Source organism: Eucalyptus grandis, chromosome 11 (assembly GCF_016545825.1).
Source record: "Eucalyptus grandis isolate ANBG69807.140 chromosome 11, ASM1654582v1, whole genome shotgun sequence".
In the NCBI taxonomy this organism is placed as follows: Eukaryota; Viridiplantae; Streptophyta; class Magnoliopsida; order Myrtales; family Myrtaceae; genus Eucalyptus; species Eucalyptus grandis.
Window position 1 is genome coordinate 9,839,296 of NC_052622.1, and position 19,397 is coordinate 9,858,692.

The 19,397-nt window shown below is 40.6% G+C and overlaps 1 protein-coding gene and 2 long non-coding RNA genes across 5 annotated transcripts; 1 reads left to right on the plus strand and 2 right to left on the minus strand.

Annotated features, from left to right (window-relative positions):
* Positions 1–2,774: 2,774 nt before the first annotated feature.
* Positions 2,775–5,305, minus strand: LOC104441520. The gene is made up of 2 exons (XR_005547560.1): positions 5,185–5,305; positions 2,775–3,235 (listed from the first exon to the last, which is right to left on the minus strand). It is a non-coding gene; the product is annotated as an uncharacterized LOC104441520 (long non-coding RNA).
* Positions 5,306–5,415: 110 nt separating this feature from the next.
* On the plus strand, positions 5,416–8,060 carry LOC120289578. The gene is made up of 3 exons (XR_005547603.1): positions 5,416–5,748; positions 5,901–6,045; positions 7,642–8,060. It is a non-coding gene; the product is annotated as an uncharacterized LOC120289578 (long non-coding RNA).
* Positions 8,061–14,386: 6,326 nt separating this feature from the next.
* On the minus strand, positions 14,387–16,720 carry LOC120289483. Of its 3 annotated transcripts, none has more exons than XR_005547497.1 (3): positions 16,421–16,720; positions 14,705–15,853; positions 14,387–14,528 (listed from the first exon to the last, which is right to left on the minus strand). XR_005547497.1 is itself a non-coding variant. In XM_039304418.1 (3 exons), the coding sequence occupies exons 1-3, from the start codon at positions 16,512–16,514 to the stop codon at positions 14,781–14,783; spliced, it is 1,062 nt and encodes a 353-aa protein (XP_039160352.1). In that variant the 5' UTR covers positions 16,515–16,720; the 3' UTR covers positions 14,420–14,780. The 3 variants fall into 3 exon arrangements, 2 of the variants coding, with proteins under 2 accessions (XP_039160352.1, XP_039160350.1); XM_039304418.1 differs by having other exon boundaries at positions 14,420–15,098; positions 15,204–15,853; XM_039304416.1 differs by having other exon boundaries at positions 14,420–15,853; positions 16,421–16,719.
* Positions 16,721–19,397: the final 2,677 nt, after the last annotated feature.

The window sequence follows — 19,397 nt, forward strand, 5'->3', positions numbered from 1 at the left end:
TGCGCATGGCTTCAAGGTAAGAAATGCCTGCAATGTATGATGATATGCATGATGCATTGAGTTGTTATTGGATTTCCCTATCTGCTGAGTGGTTGTACTCACCCCTTTTGGGGATAACATTTCAGATTAGCAGTATGCCGCTTCCTGCCGTCTCGCGGGGGGTGTTTTATGGTCTACCATCCGATGTAGAGGTCGAGTGTGCGGAGATAGATTGTCCATCTGTTCCCGGATTGACTTTTATTCAAGTACGTTGTCTAGTGATGTACGACATAGGCCTGGCTGGGGGCCCTGTCATTCAGGAGTTCATTTCTGTGCACGTTCGTCGGGATGGAGCTATGCGAGGGATGTTGCCGCCGCCACCGCCTGATGCACCGGGTTGGGTGTGAGACCTGCGCGCGATGAGTAGAAGCTGGATCTCTTTTTGATGTAGATAGTCGACACTTTCGATGGGGGTTTGTGCTCGTATGATGTTGAGGGTCGAGGGTTTCTTTTTGAGATTTTAGGCAGGACATGGCAGAGTCCTAGCTTTTCTTGTTTTGTATCGACCCAAGAAAAAGGAAGTCCCATCCTAAAAGAATATGTAAATAATGTGTCGATGTTTGTTTATAAAATCCCGATGTTTAGCTGGTGTGTATTTGTATCATGGATTGGTAGGGGGATAGATGGTGATGTTTAATTTGCTTCCGCTATGAGTCGCGTTGGGACCGATCGTTTTAAAAAAAAAAAAATGTGTCTGCAAATTAGGACGCTTGTTCGAAAGAATTAAAGGTAATAAAGTGTAACATCAGAGCTTGTGGCAATCGCCGAAGGGTTCGGGGTGCTACATCTGGTAATAATTTACCGCCTTTACCATTTTCTACAACATCTCCCTCACTTCTTTATTTCTTCTCCTTACATAGAAAATCCATGACAAGGTAGCAACTGACCTTATCTGTAGGCATGCCATTTGCAAGTTCTACAGTAGCTTTGATCTCAAGTATGATGCCTCCCTTTCCATATACAATATTGTCCTTGATGCTGCACACGAATAACACAAGCTTCTAATTAACAAGCCCGAGTTTGCTCTAGATCCTTTCAAGCTGAAACTCTTTAAAGTTAATACAATTGATAAGTACTTCACCGGCTTGGGGATCGTAGAATCTCTCTAACAAACTGATCACTATGGACGTCCTACTTCCGCTTTGTCCCACTAGAGTGGCAGTTGTACCACTCGAGGGATGCTAACAGAGAACCCATTGAATGTTTGCTCATTGGGCCTAGTTGCGTAACCGAAACACACATCCGCCAACTCAATATCTCATTGAATTCATCTAGTTTCTTTCCCTTAGTGTTAAAAGGATCGATCTCCGGCTTCCCGCGAATGCTCTCGAACATCTTCTATACAGCAGCTCAACCAATAGCAAATGCACTAATGCATGAAGAAGCCTGCCTAAGAGACATGGAACCAATCAATGTTGCCATGATCACATCAGTCACTGCATTCCTGTTTTATCTCTTGTCTAACATCAACTTCGTGTTGTACCATATTGCCAAAGCAAAAACACTAAAAATGATGGGCATGACTCCTCCAAGATTTAGTAGGCTTCGGTGGACACTTCGTTTGTATGCATTCACAAGGAATTTGTTGAAATCTGCGATTGCTCGTTTCTCCCTGGTAAATGATGTAACCATCTTAGTTGAACCACTTGTTTGTTCAACAAAATTTGCTGCCTTTACACAAACCTTTGCCCGCGGGATGCCATCTTGAGATGACGAGGGACATGACTCTAGTCACAGTCACTAGCAGAGGAATCATGAAAAGCATAACCCGAGTCAATAGCCATCCCTTGATAAATGCCATCACAAAGTTCCCAACAAATGTCAACCTGAGCTATATGAACTTTCCCATGTTTCCACCCAAGCGTCCTAGATGAGAGTTGTGTTGCCCAACATTCTCCTGGCCAACTCTCTAGTGTTAGTCTATCTGTCAAAGAATGCAACATCTTGTCTCAATATAATTTGCAAATAAAGACCTCTTATTCTTACAGCCGGTTGCTTGCCGGTGACCATCCAGCAAGACACCTAAAGAAATGCTGCCGCACCACACCCAAGCACCAGATAAACTTAAGAGGAATCTGAAGATTTCACAATCTCAACATAAAAACTTCCTTTTCAAGAAATGAGTTTCTGTGTAACAATTCATAAAGTCCATATTTGCAAAGGTTTAAACCTTAGGCACAAGAGCAACAATATCATTATTAGCCTAGCTCTAGCCGAACGTATTGATTAGTTGTCCGAACAAGGTGATCATAAGTGGTAGAGAAAGGCCATTCCCCACTGCGCCTATCAACCCAAACAACTATCAATTGCATATCAGTAGAATCTGCAAATGAGAAAAGCTTGAGGAATGAAATAGAGTTCCCTTTCTCATCTCTTTTGCTCTTGTTGGAACCTGTTCATTCTCATTCACAGCAGGGCTCTTTGCCATTGCAGCCGCCACCTCGAGACTCCTTGATATGGCAGTTTCATTGCTTCCTGAATCTTTGGTTGCTTCATTTTCGATAGCCAGGCCACTGTACCCGGGACACAAATCTATTATAGAACTTCATTATCTGTATATATATAGAATTGCCTGGGGAGTTTCAAAAAGTTAACTTGCAAGTGCTGTCTTCAGGGATCTCGATTATATACGATCTTGATTTGAAGTTTTCACCACCAACTCTTCTATTATATGCACACTCAAAAATTGATCCTCCAATAAGCAAAGCACGGTACCACGAGTCACTTTCCCTCGATTGAAAACTTGTAGCCCAACATTTATTATCCTTAAACCCAACACTTCTACCACGATAACATCCTCCTTTATCACACTTGACACATCAAGGCTTTACTCAATCTCTACACTATGACCCTTCAAGTCACAGATCTTCATAGTATCCGCAGGGTGCTCTGCAACTTTAAACATTGCTGCACGAGTTTCGACCCCAAAAAGAAAAGACTTACATCCTAATACATAACAAAGACTAACGCGCTAAAACTAACACACCCTCACAACGTCCCATAAAATTTACACCCAAAAGATCATAACCTAAGCTCTGATACCACCAAATGTCACACCCTAAAAACCAACAAGAAAGGGGAATGACACGGCCGTCCTTCCACTCAAAGGACGCAGCCTCAGAGCTCTCAAAATCCAACTCTTAAGAGTCCCCACATCCATATCGCTCTCGTACCTACTCATCGTTAATCGAGGGACCTGAAAAACATTGTAAAATAGAGGGGTGAGCAACCACGGCTCAGTGAGTAGTGCATCTCTTCTAAGCGGATCGAGCACCCACTATGCATATTTATAAAATCAAACCGCAACTCTTTTAACCCAAATCAAGGATATAACAAACATAAAGTAATAAGAATAAGTTTCATACGCTTCAACATAGCTATATTTTATAGCAAAAATAATCATTTCATAATAACATCGAAATAAACATCAATGGTCTAATCCACCGATTAACCTCATTAATTCACACGCCAATGGTCCATTCCATTAGTTAATCTCATATCACACCAAACCCAGAAATTTAACAAACATTCAAGGCCAAAATATAACATTTCTTACTTTAACACAATGTGTTCAAAACAAAAATATTCAAGATAATAATAGGCAAATGCCAATGGTCTAACCTATTGGTCAATCTCATAAAACATGTATCAATGGTCTATCCATTGATTAATCTCATCAAACCACACATCGATAATCTAATGAAATTACACGTCGATGGTCCATCCAACGACTAATCTCAAATTACACGTTGATAGTCCATTCCATCGACTAATCTCAAATTACACGTCGATGGTCCATTCCATCAACTAATCTCAAATTACACATCGATGGTCCATTCCATCGACCCAACTCATATCACAAGTCAATGGTCTACTCCATTGACCAATCAATTGCTCAATATCAAACCATGGTCACGATACAACGCCTAGTGACGAGGCGACCAAGATTCCCAACTTGGCAAGGTCTCCACCTATTATTAGCCGGTGGCTCGGCTCACAAGGATATCCTAGAATAGTATACACATACTCACAAGCCCCTCGCTGGGCTTACAGCGATATTGAGCATCCACATCAATCCAAAACAACACCATCCATAATTCTCAAACCAAATCCATAGAGCATTTCATATATCACGAAAGAGATTTCGTAACTTAACTTATCCACCAAAAATACTTTTCATAAAACATTCTCAAATAACTTCAAGACCCGTCTCAATAAATCAATTTCAAATCAAATACATTTCAAAAAGCTCATCACAAATCGATATTCATATAGCCTTCCATAAACCATCTTAAATCCGAGATCTTCGTAAAATGGTTTCACAAATTCAAAATATGTAATATTTCTCAACTTCGTTCATCAAACAGAACATATATTTCCACCAAAAATTCTCACGCTATTCTTAAATATCAAAACGCAGTAAATGCCCGATCCAGATTTTTATGCAATAAATATGCTTATTCATAACTCATAAAATATCAATCATTTATCATTTTGAAGACATGAGCTTGTAAATTCTTAGAAGAGATAGCACCACCCACTTGGGAAAGTCGAAAATCAACTACGACGTTCACTAGAACCAACGCACTCGGATCCCTAATAAATTAACGGAAAAACATTATCAAAGTAAGGATATTTGCATAATGACTCGTCTATACTAAACCTATTTGTCGATAAAACGACACATATGTGCCACGAAAACTCGCATTTATCGAAAACCCATCAATTTCCCGCAAGGCGCAGCCCATGCGCCAACTTTGTCGTGCCATAACTTCCTCCACAAAATTCCGTTTCAAGCCATTTTACAGTCTTTAGAAAGCTCTCTTAACGTACAACAACAGCCCCAACTCATCCACCCCAAAACAGTACCGAAAACAACAACAAAACAAGCTCGAAGCTTACTGTTCGCTACAGTACCAGCATGCGCTCCCGAATTCAAAATTCGTTCCGGACAAACCGCAATCTCAAATCACGATCCGTAAGATGCTATAGCTTCACAACATCCCAAAGTACCATTTCTATAAAAATATGCAGCTTAACGACTCAAAAATCATACTTCGCCGCTCGATTCTCCCAAAATTCCGAATTTCAAGCCCTACGTCCGAAATTACTCCGATTGAACGAAGGGGGAGCACGAGCGCTTACCAGGTGCCGCGTTACGTAATTAATGTGGCTTGGCGAGGCTCCCATGACGAGAACACACAAAACCCTTCTTCTTCTTCTTCTTCTTCTTCTTCCTTTCTTTGAGCGAGAGCTCTCTGCTCTCCATTTCTCTCTCTCCTCCTTTTTCTTTCTCTCGTTCCCTTTTATCTCTCCCTTTTTCTTTTCTTTTTCCTTTTTCTTTTATCTCTGTCTTTTCTTCCTCTCTCTCTCTCTCTTCTCTTTTCCCTCTCCCAAAAACTCTCGATTCCTCTCTCTCTCTGCTGAAGCTTCTACCTTTTTCTTTTCTTTTCTTTTTGACTGGGTCAAAACCCATATTTTACAGTTTGCATCTAGAAAATCAGTCTACATTTACTTGTATTTGGTTCTTGTTCCTGAACGGATGCTTGTATCTTCGCTGAGACATAATGGCAGGTTTCTATCCTACTGTCGAATTCCTGACCATTTGCCAGTGACCATTGCTTGTCACAACACTGATAGATGTTGGAGCTCAAGCCCTGAACAAAGAACCCTTGTACCTTATCCAGAATTCCCAAAGCTTGTTGTGGTGTAAGTTGTTTATCATTTCTCAGTTAACTCGAGTGATGTGCAATTCCCAAAGCTTGTTGTGGTGTAAGTTGTTTATCATTTCTCAGTTAACTTGAGTGATGTGCCTAAACAGTTTTACACAATTTAGCATTCTTGGACAATTACTTTTACAGATATCCCCCTTTCCCTGGGATCATTGCTTTTGGTGGAGATTGAAAGAAGCAGGGAATTGCATGTCATCATCCAAAACTTCTTGTTTTTCAAAGAGAGGATTGGATTCGTATCATCATTACTTCTGCCAATTTGGTTGCCAAACAGGTGATTCCTAGGTTTATCATATTGTGACTTAACATTTGTCATAGGCTCTTTTCTCTTTTAAAATTCTCAAATGAATTATTTTACCACTTTTAGGGTTATGTGGCAGTTGTTCTCACTTTCTCTTGTTTGGAAATTTTTTATGAGGTTATCATTTCCTTACATCCAGTGGTTTCTAGGGTACAGCTAACTCATATGCAAGTTATTTCATGGTGGGAACAATGCAGTAAGATCAAGTTGTGCTTATGGCTTTTTTCTGGCAAGCAATAGAGTGCTTTCCTTCTGAATGTATTTATGCCATGATGGGAGAATTATTCTCAGATAATCTATTTGATGGCATTATTACTTAGTCATGAAGTTGGAGGTTTAGTCATGGAACTGCACATATGAATTAGAGTTCTTCCTATAACTTTCCCCCTTTTCCCCCGGTATTGCACTGTTTGTGGTATCCATGTTTAAAGCAGGAGATGTGCATTGGTTCTTTATCTTCAACAGATGTCACCCCATTTGTGGAGCTTCATCTCTATGTACCCCTGAGTATAGAAGTTTTCGCTAAATAATCCATACGGTAACTAATATTTGGCCATTTATAAATTTACCCAGTAAGCATTCCCTCCTCTATGCATAAAAAATATTTCCATGCACTGTTGAAGTAGTTGGTCCACTTGATCCATCAACCCTTAGGTTGTGAATCTATGTAATGAAACATCAATGCAAATTCAAAATGCTGTTTGAGTTACTGTTTATGATCCAAAAGACTAAATCAATTTAAATATTTGTCTGAGAAGTAGCCGATACCATTAGATTTAAGTGGATGTCATGTAAACTATAATTGATTATTCAAGCATAGGTTAGATCTGCAAACAGAAAATATTCTTTTACCCTTCTAACATTTGAGTACTGACAAGACTGGCCTGTCAAATATATGGACAATTGACTCCTTTATTTTTGTAATCTCCTTATACCAATAATTTGTGCCATGTTCTTCTACTTCGTTGCCTAATAATTCATAGACATTACTGCGTCCACAATCCTTGCACTACTTTTTACGACCAGTAGGAACATTTCTTCTTGCATAATTGCTTTATAAATCTTGCAGCTTTTTCTCCTGTTATACTGCCTGGTTATCGGGAAAAAAGCTCATAAAAGGTGTCTGCTTAAGTTTTTCGTTTGATTTGCAACCCTTTCTTGGCATTTAATAGACTTTCTTCTTTCGTCAACTTCTGGTAATAAAATCTGTAGAATACTTGGCATGGCACTTTCATAAGTGGTATGGTAAAAGATGTGGGAAATAAGTGGGAGCTGATTCTCCTCTGAAAGTGCCAGAGACTTTTTGGGAAAGGCAAGTGTTGATTATTGGACTTCAAAGATGACCTTACATAGGCTGGATCGATTTGGCTATAATGATGTGGAACGAGAGATGTCAAAAGTTATTTAATAATAATTGTTTTTGGGAAGCCGTCAGGCATATCTTGTCTTTTATGTTCTTCTTGCTTTGTTCATTCTTGACTACCTCTTTGCCCCCTCTTGTTATTAGTTTGTGGTGTTGTAGAACAAACTTTTGACGTTGCTTTATTCATATAATTTTGACTTCTGCAGTGGACTGGCATTTACCAATACCGTGTGGTGGCAAGATTTTCCTCGTTGAGGTGCTCCTGATTTCTCATCTTTGTTCACTCAAATGTCTGATGATGAAATAACACAAGGTGCAAAATCTAATTTTGCTGCTCAACTAGCAGGGTTTATGGCATCTCTTGTGATTGATGCACCTTCTCAGGCTTATTGGGTTGTTGAGTTGGCAAAATATGACTTTAACAAGGCTATGGGATATCTAATTGCGTCAGTGCCTGGAATCCATTCTTGTACGCCACAAGACACTTTGGATCTGACTGATTTTTTGTCTGTAGGTGTTCTAACTTGTTGCGTAGTTCTGTCACTTGAGAATGGATACATCATCAAATATTGTAGTAGGAGTTATTGCAATAGCTCAGTTGGAGCAGAGGAATCATATCTGTTGAGTCTGACTGTCGTTTGTCTCACAATCTATGAAATAGCAACTATTATAGGGATGGTGCAGGTACAAGAAAAGACGTGGAGAAAAAAGTAACAGAAGGGGTTGAATTAGTTGGTTGAATTGTGATAGGCTTGGAAACATTCTCTTTTTGAGGTCATTCATTTTTATTTTGGTAATCTAATTGTTCTTTCGCAATAGATTTATTTTGAAATTACAGATCAACTACAATACAAGCTCCAATTGATCAAATGATTAAATAGACTTGTTCTGTCCGAGATTTTTTTTTCCCCCGAATCCATAAGCCTAAATTAGATACAAAATGTATAATATTCCAGTCCTTCGAAGAAGCTAGCAAATAAGAGTTAGCTGGTATCTTTGAATTGCATGAGAATGTGAAGGGGTCAATGGGCTAGGGAAATGGTCTGGGACACGAGTTTACCAAGACCAGATTGATGAATCTGGATCACAGATTGGAAGGGAATATAGCAATCCTGGGTATGTGTAGCAACCTACAATTCTGAGAGTACTCTTCTAGTTGAAAAATCAGCAAAGCAACCTACAATTTTGAGAGTCCATCAACTTTTGATTCCAGATGTTCCAAGTGCTCAACTTTCTGATAGTCTTGTTCTGTCCACTGAAAGTCTCCCAATCAACCCATCAGGCATATCAAGAAACCTAAGAATCTATGATTGGGTGAGGTACTCCATACCTTGCATCAACTCGTGCAACAGCATGCAGCTTCGGATTGCTACTATTTCCACGCAAGCAAGTGATCCGCCCTCTATACTTACGTGGTTATGTCCATCAAATTTGGTCAGGTGTCATTGCTTGCGCTTTCTTTAAGCTCCCCAGCCGGGAATGAATAGGTTGATCCATTAAAAGCCACATTCAAATTCGAGATGCAAAAAATCCGGCAAATGTTGAAGGGATTTGAGGGATCATGTTTAACTTGCAGTAATTTAACTGCGACCTGACCTGGTTATCGTTGGACTGTATCCCATTTGGTAATTCCTGTAGATGTCCAGTCAAATATAGTCGCTGAAGCAACCTCAGAGGGAAGATAGATCTTGTATGCTACTAAGTATCTTCCCTTCTACTGAAGTTAAAGATAATGCACAAAGACCCGAAAGCGTCTGGATGGATGACCTCAGCTGCTTTCCATCTTCTCTCTCAAGTTGATGAGTCCAGCCTGGTGAGTTAACTCTGCAACTGTCCTGCCATTATTACTGGCTGGGTCAATGAAACAAAACTTCAGAGTGAAAGAAACCAACCATTATTTTTCGGGCCTCTTAAACAGCTTTCCTGCATAGGTGTCGTTCCATCTTATAAGAATATGCCAGAAGATAACAAAGCTTTTGCAGCTTTAGAATCTCAGCCGACAATGCAGTGACACTGTTGTGCTTAGAGTCTAACCTCTCATGATTATGAAGCCTCCTTATGGAATTTGGAATGCTGGTCACGGTAGTCATTCCTGAGGCGAAAATACGTTAAAAGTGTTGATGCTGATCAAAGCAGCAAAGAAGCAGAAATGCCAGAACTATAGATATCGAGGAAGAAAGTAGAAAAACAGAGGAAACAGAGAGAACAGAGCATAAAAACTGCCTTCTACGGTTCTCAAGTAAAAAGTCAAGTACAAAACACGACTTAAACCAAAAAGAAAAAAATAACTGCACACACACACACGTTCAGCTTGTAACTGCACCCGAACAAGTACTTAACTTCCTAAATAACACAACAACAACTGCATAACATAATTGACTAAGTAAGAAAATAAACTAAAACAATATAAAACAGAACAGAGAAGCTTTAGTCTAAAAACAGCAGCCCTGAGACATAAAAAATCCAACAAAAAGATAAAGGAAGGTTATATCTGAAGGCAAATTGTCCAACCGCACCAGCTACAACATCAACATGCTGAGCATTTTCGAGCAACATGCAAAGAGAGCATTTATTAAAAATTTCCGTTTTGTGTCTACTTCCCAGAACATCAGCAAAGATAACTTAGAGATCTTGTAGATTCTTTGAACAGAATGCAATGAAACAAGTCCTGATAGGCGCCAAACTTTTCCTGGCACTGTTTCATTCTGTTCATTGATCACAGCTGTGATGTTGCAACTTCTGGACTACAGAATATTATTTCTGTTGAAGGTCATGTGTGCGTAAGTCTCTATTCTTTCCATCATAACTTTGCAAGGCAGTTTGAATCAAACTCCAGTCCAAAAGCTCCCTCAGGTAGCCTATTGCACCTTCTTCTGATGTTTTACCTTCCACTACTTCAACAAAGCCCTCCGCAATCTGCAGACAAATTATGGTCCAATGCTTGATTGCACAATCTTGTGGAAGAATGTTCAGATACAAAAAACATGTTTTCAAATGAAAGGAAAGTCGTCAAAACTCAAGGACAGTAATTTGTTCAAGTTCTTGACTTCGTTTTTGCCTCTGATTTCGGCACCAAGACTGCAACGAACCATCTCTGGGTCATCTATTCCATGATTAACTCTAGTGGCCAACGTCCTACTTATAGTGACTATAGTAACAGGCACCCCCTCGGATGTTCTTAGATACACTCCGAGATGTCTGCAAATAATCCGGGCATGAATGGCCTTGAAAAATTCTGCTACAAATTAGAGGCCATGGTGCTTCCAGGGATAAAGGCTCTGGGAAATAGACCAATGTGTCCATTCCCACGTTGGAAACTGGTGCAAGATCAGCATTTCGTGTCGTAAGCATAATCCTATTGCCAGAGTTATTTTTGGGCTACGTATATTGGAGGGTTTCCCAAGCGTCCATGCTCCTTACATCATGTAAAACTACCAGGTATATTCGATCAAGCAACAGTTCTCCGAATAGCATTCTCAGTCCACCATTTAAATTGTCGAATTCATAAGAAGGTGCTATCTTCATACGCTTGTGAAAATGTTGAATGGTATGTAGAGTCTCGTCAGTGTTGAACGAGTGAGTCACGGGAACACCTGCTTGAACCGCGGAATGCTTTTTCATAACTTGGGCCCCACAGACTTTCCTTACAACGATGGTTTTCCCCGATTCTCCCTTTCCCACGACTGAAACTCCTTTTTGCTTGGAAGTTCCACCAACAACCCCGTTGATAAGCTCGTCCATGGGCTTGTCAATCCCCACCAGACCAGCTTCCTCCGCAAAAGGGGCATCACAAGGCGCCCGTGGATATCCCGGGAGCAGTTGGACAGCTTGAGATATTTCCTAATGATCCTTCTGTCTCATAAGAGTCATATCTCCGAAGAGTAAGTATACCGGCAGTGACCATTTGGGATGAATGATGATTTAGGAATCACTCGACATGGTCTCTCTCAATCCATGTGTGACTTGGGCTTTCACAAACTCCCACTTAAAAGATCTAACATCATCCTAAGTTTTGGCTTGTATCGCTCACTGAGCGATACTCTTCTATTTGCTATGTCAATCGATTCATCCCTTTCTCCTTTAGAAGTTTGTTGAAGTCTCACCTTATTCGAGCACTCTCATCTTGACAATCACTCTCTATCCTCATCAGATAGGAGTGCGGATCTAGTTTGTTCACAAACCCCATACTTATTAGATGGAGAGGTGCAAGTGACTAGGTCTGTTCCACAATAGCCAAGCCCCAACATGAGAATTCTAAGTACTCATATAAAGTAATCATTTAGAGTGGATATTGACTAATAAATAACTCAACGGACCTATCTTAACCTTGGACTTCGAATGTCATGCATTCTTTGATACACTGTTTCGGCCATAAAATCTCTTATATTCATAAAAAAATTCAATTATTCTGACCTTGATGTCTCTTATTTCAAAATGCAAAACTCTCTCTCTTTTTTTTTCTTGCATTATTATGATATTTGATCTTTAATACTTAGTTCCATTCACATTCGAAACTTGAAAGTTGGTTCATCAGTCAATGGGAAAATTGTTTAAAAAGTACTAAATTTATTGTACTTTTTTCAATTCAATCTTAAATCTTTTAATTTTGCCAATTTAGTCCTAAACATTTTCATTCCTTGCCAATTGAGTCCATTTGGCCAAATTTGGCTAGAAAATGCTGATATAGACATCAATAGTGCCACGTAGGACCGCCGGTACTGACGTGAACAAATTTTAGTTATATTTTAATATTTTTTCTGATTTTTTTTCTTTCTTTTCTTTTGGGCCTTTTTTCTTTTCCTTTCGTTGGTGGCCAACCATCGCCCACAAGCAACAACTAGCCTCGGCCGGTCTGGCCTCGCCAGCCACAAGGAGGCCCTATCGAGTGAGGGCGAGCCCCAAAGAAGAGAAGCCATTGCCCAGGCGTGGTCGAGTGAGGGTCGTCGCCCTTGCTTAGGCCAGGGCGGCCTCACTAGATTTGGCAAGGGGAACCCTCGTTGGGACTTGCCCTCGCCCTTACCTAGGCGAGTGTTGGCCTCACCCAGGATAAGGCAGTCTCACCCGGTGTTGCTGTCGCTTGGCCGACACCTGGTGAGGCCGCCCTAGATTGGGCGAGGGCCGACCTCACTAGATTTGGCTTGGGCGAGGCCGACCCTCACCGAGGCTCGCCCTCTCCTAATCAGGCCTCACTTGTGGCGGGCGAGGCCAGCCAACTGGCCGTGGCCAATTATCGCCTATGGTCGGTGGATGGCCATCGGCAAAAGGAAAAGAAAAAGTCCAAAAAGAAAAGAACGAAAAAAATCAGAAAAATAATACAAATTCAAAAAATATTAAAATATTATTAAAATTTGTCAATCTCTGCGCAATTGGTCCTACGTGGTAGCGCCGACGTTCACGTCAACATTTTCCGGTCAAAATTAACCCAATGGACTCAATTAATAAGAAGTGAAAATATTTAAGACTAAAAAAAAGAATTGAGGGTTGTAACGAGCATATAAAAAAATTTCTTGAAATTGATAAAATTCAAAGGTTTATAATTAAATTAGTGAAGCTGCAATAGATTTAGAATTTTTTGGATAATTTTCCTATCAACAGAGAGTAAAACTTATGATCCCTTAAAAGACATGTTTCGTACCTTTCTTTTATCACTAGCTTACAACTAAAGCCTACAGGTGATCCTTGTGCGTATACGTGTCATATTAGTCTCGAAGATCAACCTCATATCCTTTTATTTACATCGCAATTTCGCCTAAGATTTCAATCCATGCCAAAATCGGATTAGGTCATGCCATTTAATGTAAGGTCGACACCTAAAAACACCTATTTGCCTTTCGCTCGTCTCGAGCTCAACAGGCTTCTCACTTGTTAATCGAGTTTTTTTTTTTTGGTGAGAACCTGTTACTCAAGTTTACTTACCACGCTTGGTGATAAAAAAAGAAAAGCGAAAAGAAGAAGAAGAAGAAAGAATATGTGCATGCTAAGTTTAAGTGGATATGATCATAATTCAACAACACGTTGGGCTTGCGCACGTCAATAAGATTCTAAAAGCCCAACAAGATTCCAAAATACAGTTTCAAGTTACTTTTCGAATGGTAGGCAATTCATTTTTGGTCTCAACGTCGAATACTCCGAAACACCCTTAAATGGTAAGAACAACATTTAATATTTTTGAATTCGTTGAACAGCTCCGAGCGATGATTCGCAAGCCCGATATCTGACCCGGCCCGCATGTACCGGGCTATTAATCAGTTTTACAATTTTTCCTTTTTAAAGTAGAGAGAGGGAGGGGTTTATTTTTTTGGAGGGAAGGCAATCGGGGAGCTGCGGATGGACGGTGGGGATCAGATTGGACGCCATTGAAACCTTCCCTCCCCCGCTTCTCCCTTGATCTGTCGCCCGCCATTCTTGCAACCTCCGAATCCTTTCTTCATCTTTGCTTTCTTTCTGCCCTGTCTGCATGTATTAGCATGCATAAGGTAAGGCTGCACTTGTATTGTGCATAGTAGACAAGGCTCGGACATGGAATTTGTCGCATTTGCACCGTTCGTTCCTTGGCCTATATTGAAGAAAGTTCCAAGAAATGATGTTTATTATGAGCGACGTTCTGCACAGCCCTTGCCTCAGCTTGTGAGGGTTGGTTGGCGGCCCTCAGTCAACCATGGCAAGGTTCAAACGACGCTCATTGTGCCCTAATGATGCTCACGTCCTTGCGCGAGCGACACGAGAGTGGTGCGACCTTCAATCTCGCTCGACCATAGCCAGCTCTATGTCTGTCTTCCGTGACCATGGCCAGCCCTTTAAGTGTTACTAAACTGATTTGAAATTATTATCAGTAATGGCTCCTCTCTTAAGCTCTTTTGTTTATGGTTATCAGGACTACCATATATAAGCAAATTTAGGACAAAACCCCCGCCAAAGAAAGTCTAACCCATCGGGAGTATAGCTTAATACTGATGGTCAAACAAGATTTGCTCAAAAAGCGTCTTAAAAACAATCCAGAAGCAGAAATATCAGAATTGCAGAGAACGGTAGAACCACTCTCTCTTGCGACTTTACTTCTATACAGAGATGGTGACGATCATCGGGTCAGATCCTGTTGAAAGCAAATCTGATCAGTTCGTTTACACAACAAGAAACAAGACTACACACACCCAAACATCTCAAGGACCTCTGATGGCAAATCCGACAAAGCTGCAGTTTGAAGAGTACTTAAAATTTCTACTGGGTATGGTTTGCAGAAGTAACATCCGACAAAGAGTTAAAGCGTACATTTTACAGAGTGTTTTCATCTCCACTGCGGGCAAAGTTCTGGCGGAGACTGCCGGCAAATTGAAGCGTGCAATCTTTAGTCAATCTTGGCTTTGACAATACGACTGGGAGTGGGACTATCCACAGCAGCTTGGGGATCACATAAATGAGATTGATCCACAAGTCTTTCGGCCGGTACTTTAACCACATCATGGCGAACCCCAATACAACTGGGAGTGGGACTATCCACAGCAGCTTGGGGATCACATAAATGAGATTGATCCACAAGTCTTTCGGCCGGTACTTTAACCACATCATGGCGAACCCCAATACAACTGGGAGTGGGACTATCCACAGCAGCTTGGGGATCACTTAAATGAGATTGATCCACAAGTCTTTCGGCCGGTACTTTAACCACATCATGGCGAACCCCAATACAACTGGGAGTGGGACTATCCACAGCAGCTTGGGGATCACTTAAATGAGATTGATCCACAAGTCTTTCGGCCGGTACTTTAACCACATCATGGCGAAACCCAATGTCAGAGACCAAAAGATTGATGCAATACCTGCCATAACTCACAGCTGCCAGACCACCAACTGCCAGACCACCAACTGCCAGACCGCTACCTGCCAGACCTCTAACTGACAGACCACGAACACGGGTCATCAAGAATGCAAGTGTAGGAGAGGACTTAACAGCACTTTTAGCAGCCTGAAAAGCTGCTGCTTGCCCACTTCGGCCTTCGCTAATTGCTGTCTCGACAAGCAGACCCGTTTTACAGTAGAGAGCAAAGTCCTCACAGTTGTTCTTGAAAAGATTGTAGCCTCCAAAGCCATTCTGGAGGAGGTAAGAGGCACGGTGAAGCACATCTTCAGGGGGGTCGGATTTCGCAAGGGTGCAAGTCCCTCCTCGAACGCTAGCAAGATGGAAAACAGAGGACACGCCGTACTCAAAGAGGTAGAGGTTTCCACCTGAAAGGAAGCAATCGATGCACGAAGAGATGACATTATCAAGTCTCGACTGATCTCCACATATCTGGCATTGTATACCGACAGGAGGATAGAGAGATGAGCTCGAATTGATGCGGTCTAACACAGTCCCTGTGCCGATTTCGTGTCCTGCCCCTCGAGTGAAGTGAATAACCTTCCCTTCACCAATGTATATTCCTGTTCGTGAACTCAAAAGCGACAATCTTTTCAGTATGCGAAAGTAGCTAAGTCCATAGAAGGTACGTGCTTGCAAAGAACATAATCCGGACGATCAAAGGATGGAAAGAATTCGACCTCCTTCAGTTGACAGGAGTAACCAACGATTCAGAAATAGCAAAGGGAGCACAAGCTAAGCAAGGATGGACAAAGGGGTGGCAGACTTCCAAAAGGGTCAAGGGGATTCGATCTCTCTGCCCCGTTGAATACGACTACTCATCATAAAACATCTCCTTTTATACAAAAATCAGCAACGTTGCCACAATCTATATTAGCAGAAGTGGTAAAAACAGGATAGAAAATCCACCAAGAGAAGGAAAACGACCTCACTCACAGACCCACAAGGGCAAAGCTCCTATATATGAAACTAGGAAAGGACATTATCAATCATGTAAATACTGGAGCAATTTTATAGCCAAAAAAAAAAAAAGCAGAGGAATTGAGGCAAAATCACCACCACCACCACCATCATCATCGTCGCGAAAAAGATTGCATTGGAAAAAGCGAGAGAAAGGGAAGGGAACGTGCCGTGGTGGGCGTAGAGGTAGGAGAGACGCCAAGAGTAGATGTGATCCCCAGGCTTGAGTTGGTCCCTCTCGATCTTGTTGGACAGCAATCCCATATCTGCCTCTTCCGCTTCCTCTTCCTCTGCTTCTTCTTCTTCCTTCACCCTGGCTTTCGATTAGATTGATTGAGATATGAACGTTTGGGTGGGAGATGCAATCACTCAGATTGCTTCGCCTCTGCGCTATCTCCCTCCCACTCTTGGGAGAACTTTTGAAGAAAAAGGAGGAGGCAAAAGAAAAAGAAAGGAGGGTCCGGCAGAGAAAAAAAGGAAAAAGAAGAGAGGGAGATAAAGAAAAAGGAGTCGAATAGCTTGAAGCTTAGGATCCAAAGCATCAAACGCATCTTTCAAATATCTATACAAAAGAGCTATTCCTTCAAAATAATCATTTGAAGTAACATATGAACTCCGCGACATCTTATTGATGGCATCATAGAATACTTTTAAAAATTCCGAAAGAATAATAGCATTTTCCCAATCATCATCACTAGGAATTTCATGATTAAGCTCACTTGCAAAAGATAAATCATCGTCTTCCATTCTTTGGAAAGTTTTTCTGAACTTTATAGCAGTGTCTAACATGAGATAAGTGGAGTTTCATCTAGTGGCAACGTCAAGAACTACTGAACCCTTATAAGTGATCTTTTTACTCTCAATGCAAGACTGAAATGCTTTGGCTCTCGTGGAAGAACTCCTTACATACCTAACCACATTTCGGATACGTGCAATAGAGTCACGTACCGTAGTCAAGCCATCTCACTATCAAATTTAATATATGAGATGTGCACCTCATGCGCAAAACATTACCATCCAATATCAACGACTTTTCTTTCGAAATTTTTTCCCTCAAATAGGCAATTGCAACATTATTCGAGCTAGCATTATCCACAGTGATTATGGACACCTTTTTTTTTTTTCTATTTCCCACTCCTGAATGCATTTCTCCACCATTTTCCCAATCTCCCTACCCCTGTGACTATGCATCGCCACAAAGTTGATGATACTTTTATGCAACTTCCAATTTTCATCGATAAAATGTGCAGTGAGACACATATAATTCAGATTTTGAATTGAACTTTATGTATCAGTCGTGAGTGCGATCCTAGAATTAATCTTTCGAAAATAATTTTTCAAAGAAGTTCTTTCATCTAAATACAATTTCATGCAATCTTTTGCCATTGTGAAACGTGATAAATGTTTGAAGAGAGGTTGTAACTTACTGACAAATTCACGAAATCCAACACACTTAACCAAGGAAAAAGGTTGCTCATCAAGGATGATGAACCAAGCAAGCATTCGCCTACAACGTTCTTGATTAAACAACCATGTCGATAAGACACTACCAGTACTAGAATCTCCTGCCTTGCCAGCCATGTCTACATTACGTAGTGCAATGCATTTTTGCCTTTTATCTACATTACGGGGAAAATTCTGGCATGTGATCAAGTGTTTCCTCATTGTAGAAGTACCGTTAGCAACACGATACTTAAGTATGGTTCCACAATGAATGTACTTCACTTGATTTGTTTTTCCATTCTTATCATTGATTCTCGTATAACGATTCCAGCATTCGGATGTATATTTCTTATCATGAGTAAGATGATAACTAGGTACCTTACTTGTGGCACTCATGGTAGGAGGTGCCTCTTCTTCATTTTCATTGCCAGAAAACTCTAATTTCGTGATCGGAGTCATCTCCTCATGTCCCTCCACCTCCATTGATGTGTTATCTTGATACATTAACTTCACACTACACAACAATAATAGAATATAATTAGAAATTTAAAAATAAAGAGCAAACTAGAAATGAAATACCACTAGAACAAGAATGTCTAGCATAGAAATGAGTGACAAGTTGACCAACTAAAGTGCCTTTAATGCATACCATTTTGCTTATCATAACTTATATCCCAACTATACTAGATTCAAAATTTAGTTGATAACAATGTTAACACAGTATAATACAGTATACCAATGCATAGAAACATAATACATCACTTTTATACATAAGCTAAGTCTATTATGTTGAAATACAACCAACATAATAGACTTAGCTTATGTGCTACTATTTTCACTAGAAAATGTTTCAAGAAAACACCAAGTATTTCTCAGCAAACGAATCTTCAGCATTAAGAACCCCAAAGGCAGTCAAATCAATATCTCCATCAGGAAGATAAGTCTTTAAAGGAACCGAACCAAATGAAAATACCTGTAAGAAGCACCGGTTTTATCTCAACAAAACCAAAAGAAAGAACGGAAGATTGTCACGTACTTACAAATGTGAAAAATTATCATCAAGCTCACCACACCTTGGTAAAGTGTGTTTTACATGCACAAGTTCAGTATGCATTGTATAATTCCTTATTTACAAAGCCAATTTCGCATAACCACCAAAAGAAACGATTAACTTTACTCAATTGAACACATCAAGCATTCAATATACTCTAAGATGAGAGATTCTGGCCAATCCGAACATCCATTACACCTCACTGACATAGCTACTGCAAGAACTTAATGAAAAATTCTTCGGACAAGAGGAATTAGAGTTCTTCACACCTAAAATGAGCGATCTTAACTTTGACGAGCTCAATAAGCAACATTCAGCACGCACTTCATCTTTCCGATTTCATCTTGCGAACTTTAAATGCATGAACTCTAAGAAAGCAGAATCATTGTGAGTGATCATCCTACACAATAGCATTTGACTTGTCGAACGGAGCCAATGCAAGAACCAGAACGAAACCACATACACACAAACACCCGCCGCAAGGCCGCATTATAATGAGCACGAGCGCTACCCTAGCTAACGGGGGGAAAGACTAAGGGCATTCGACTAGCTAATTGGAAGGAAAGACGGAGAGAGAACACTCACAAGAAGAGGTTAGAGGTGGCGTCGAGCAGAGGTCAACGGTGGCTTGCCGAGCAGAGGTCAGCGGTGGC

Bases quoted from the DNA above. Each gene is read 5' to 3' on its own strand.
- LOC120289483 (XM_039304416.1), bottom strand. From the start codon at position 16,514: ATGGGATTGCTGTCCAACAAGATCGAGAGGGACCAACTCAAGCCTGGG. The intron at 15,854-16,420 runs GCACGTTCCCTT...GTTCACGAACAG, and splicing joins CTACCTCTACGCCCACCACG to GAATATACATTGGTGAAGGG.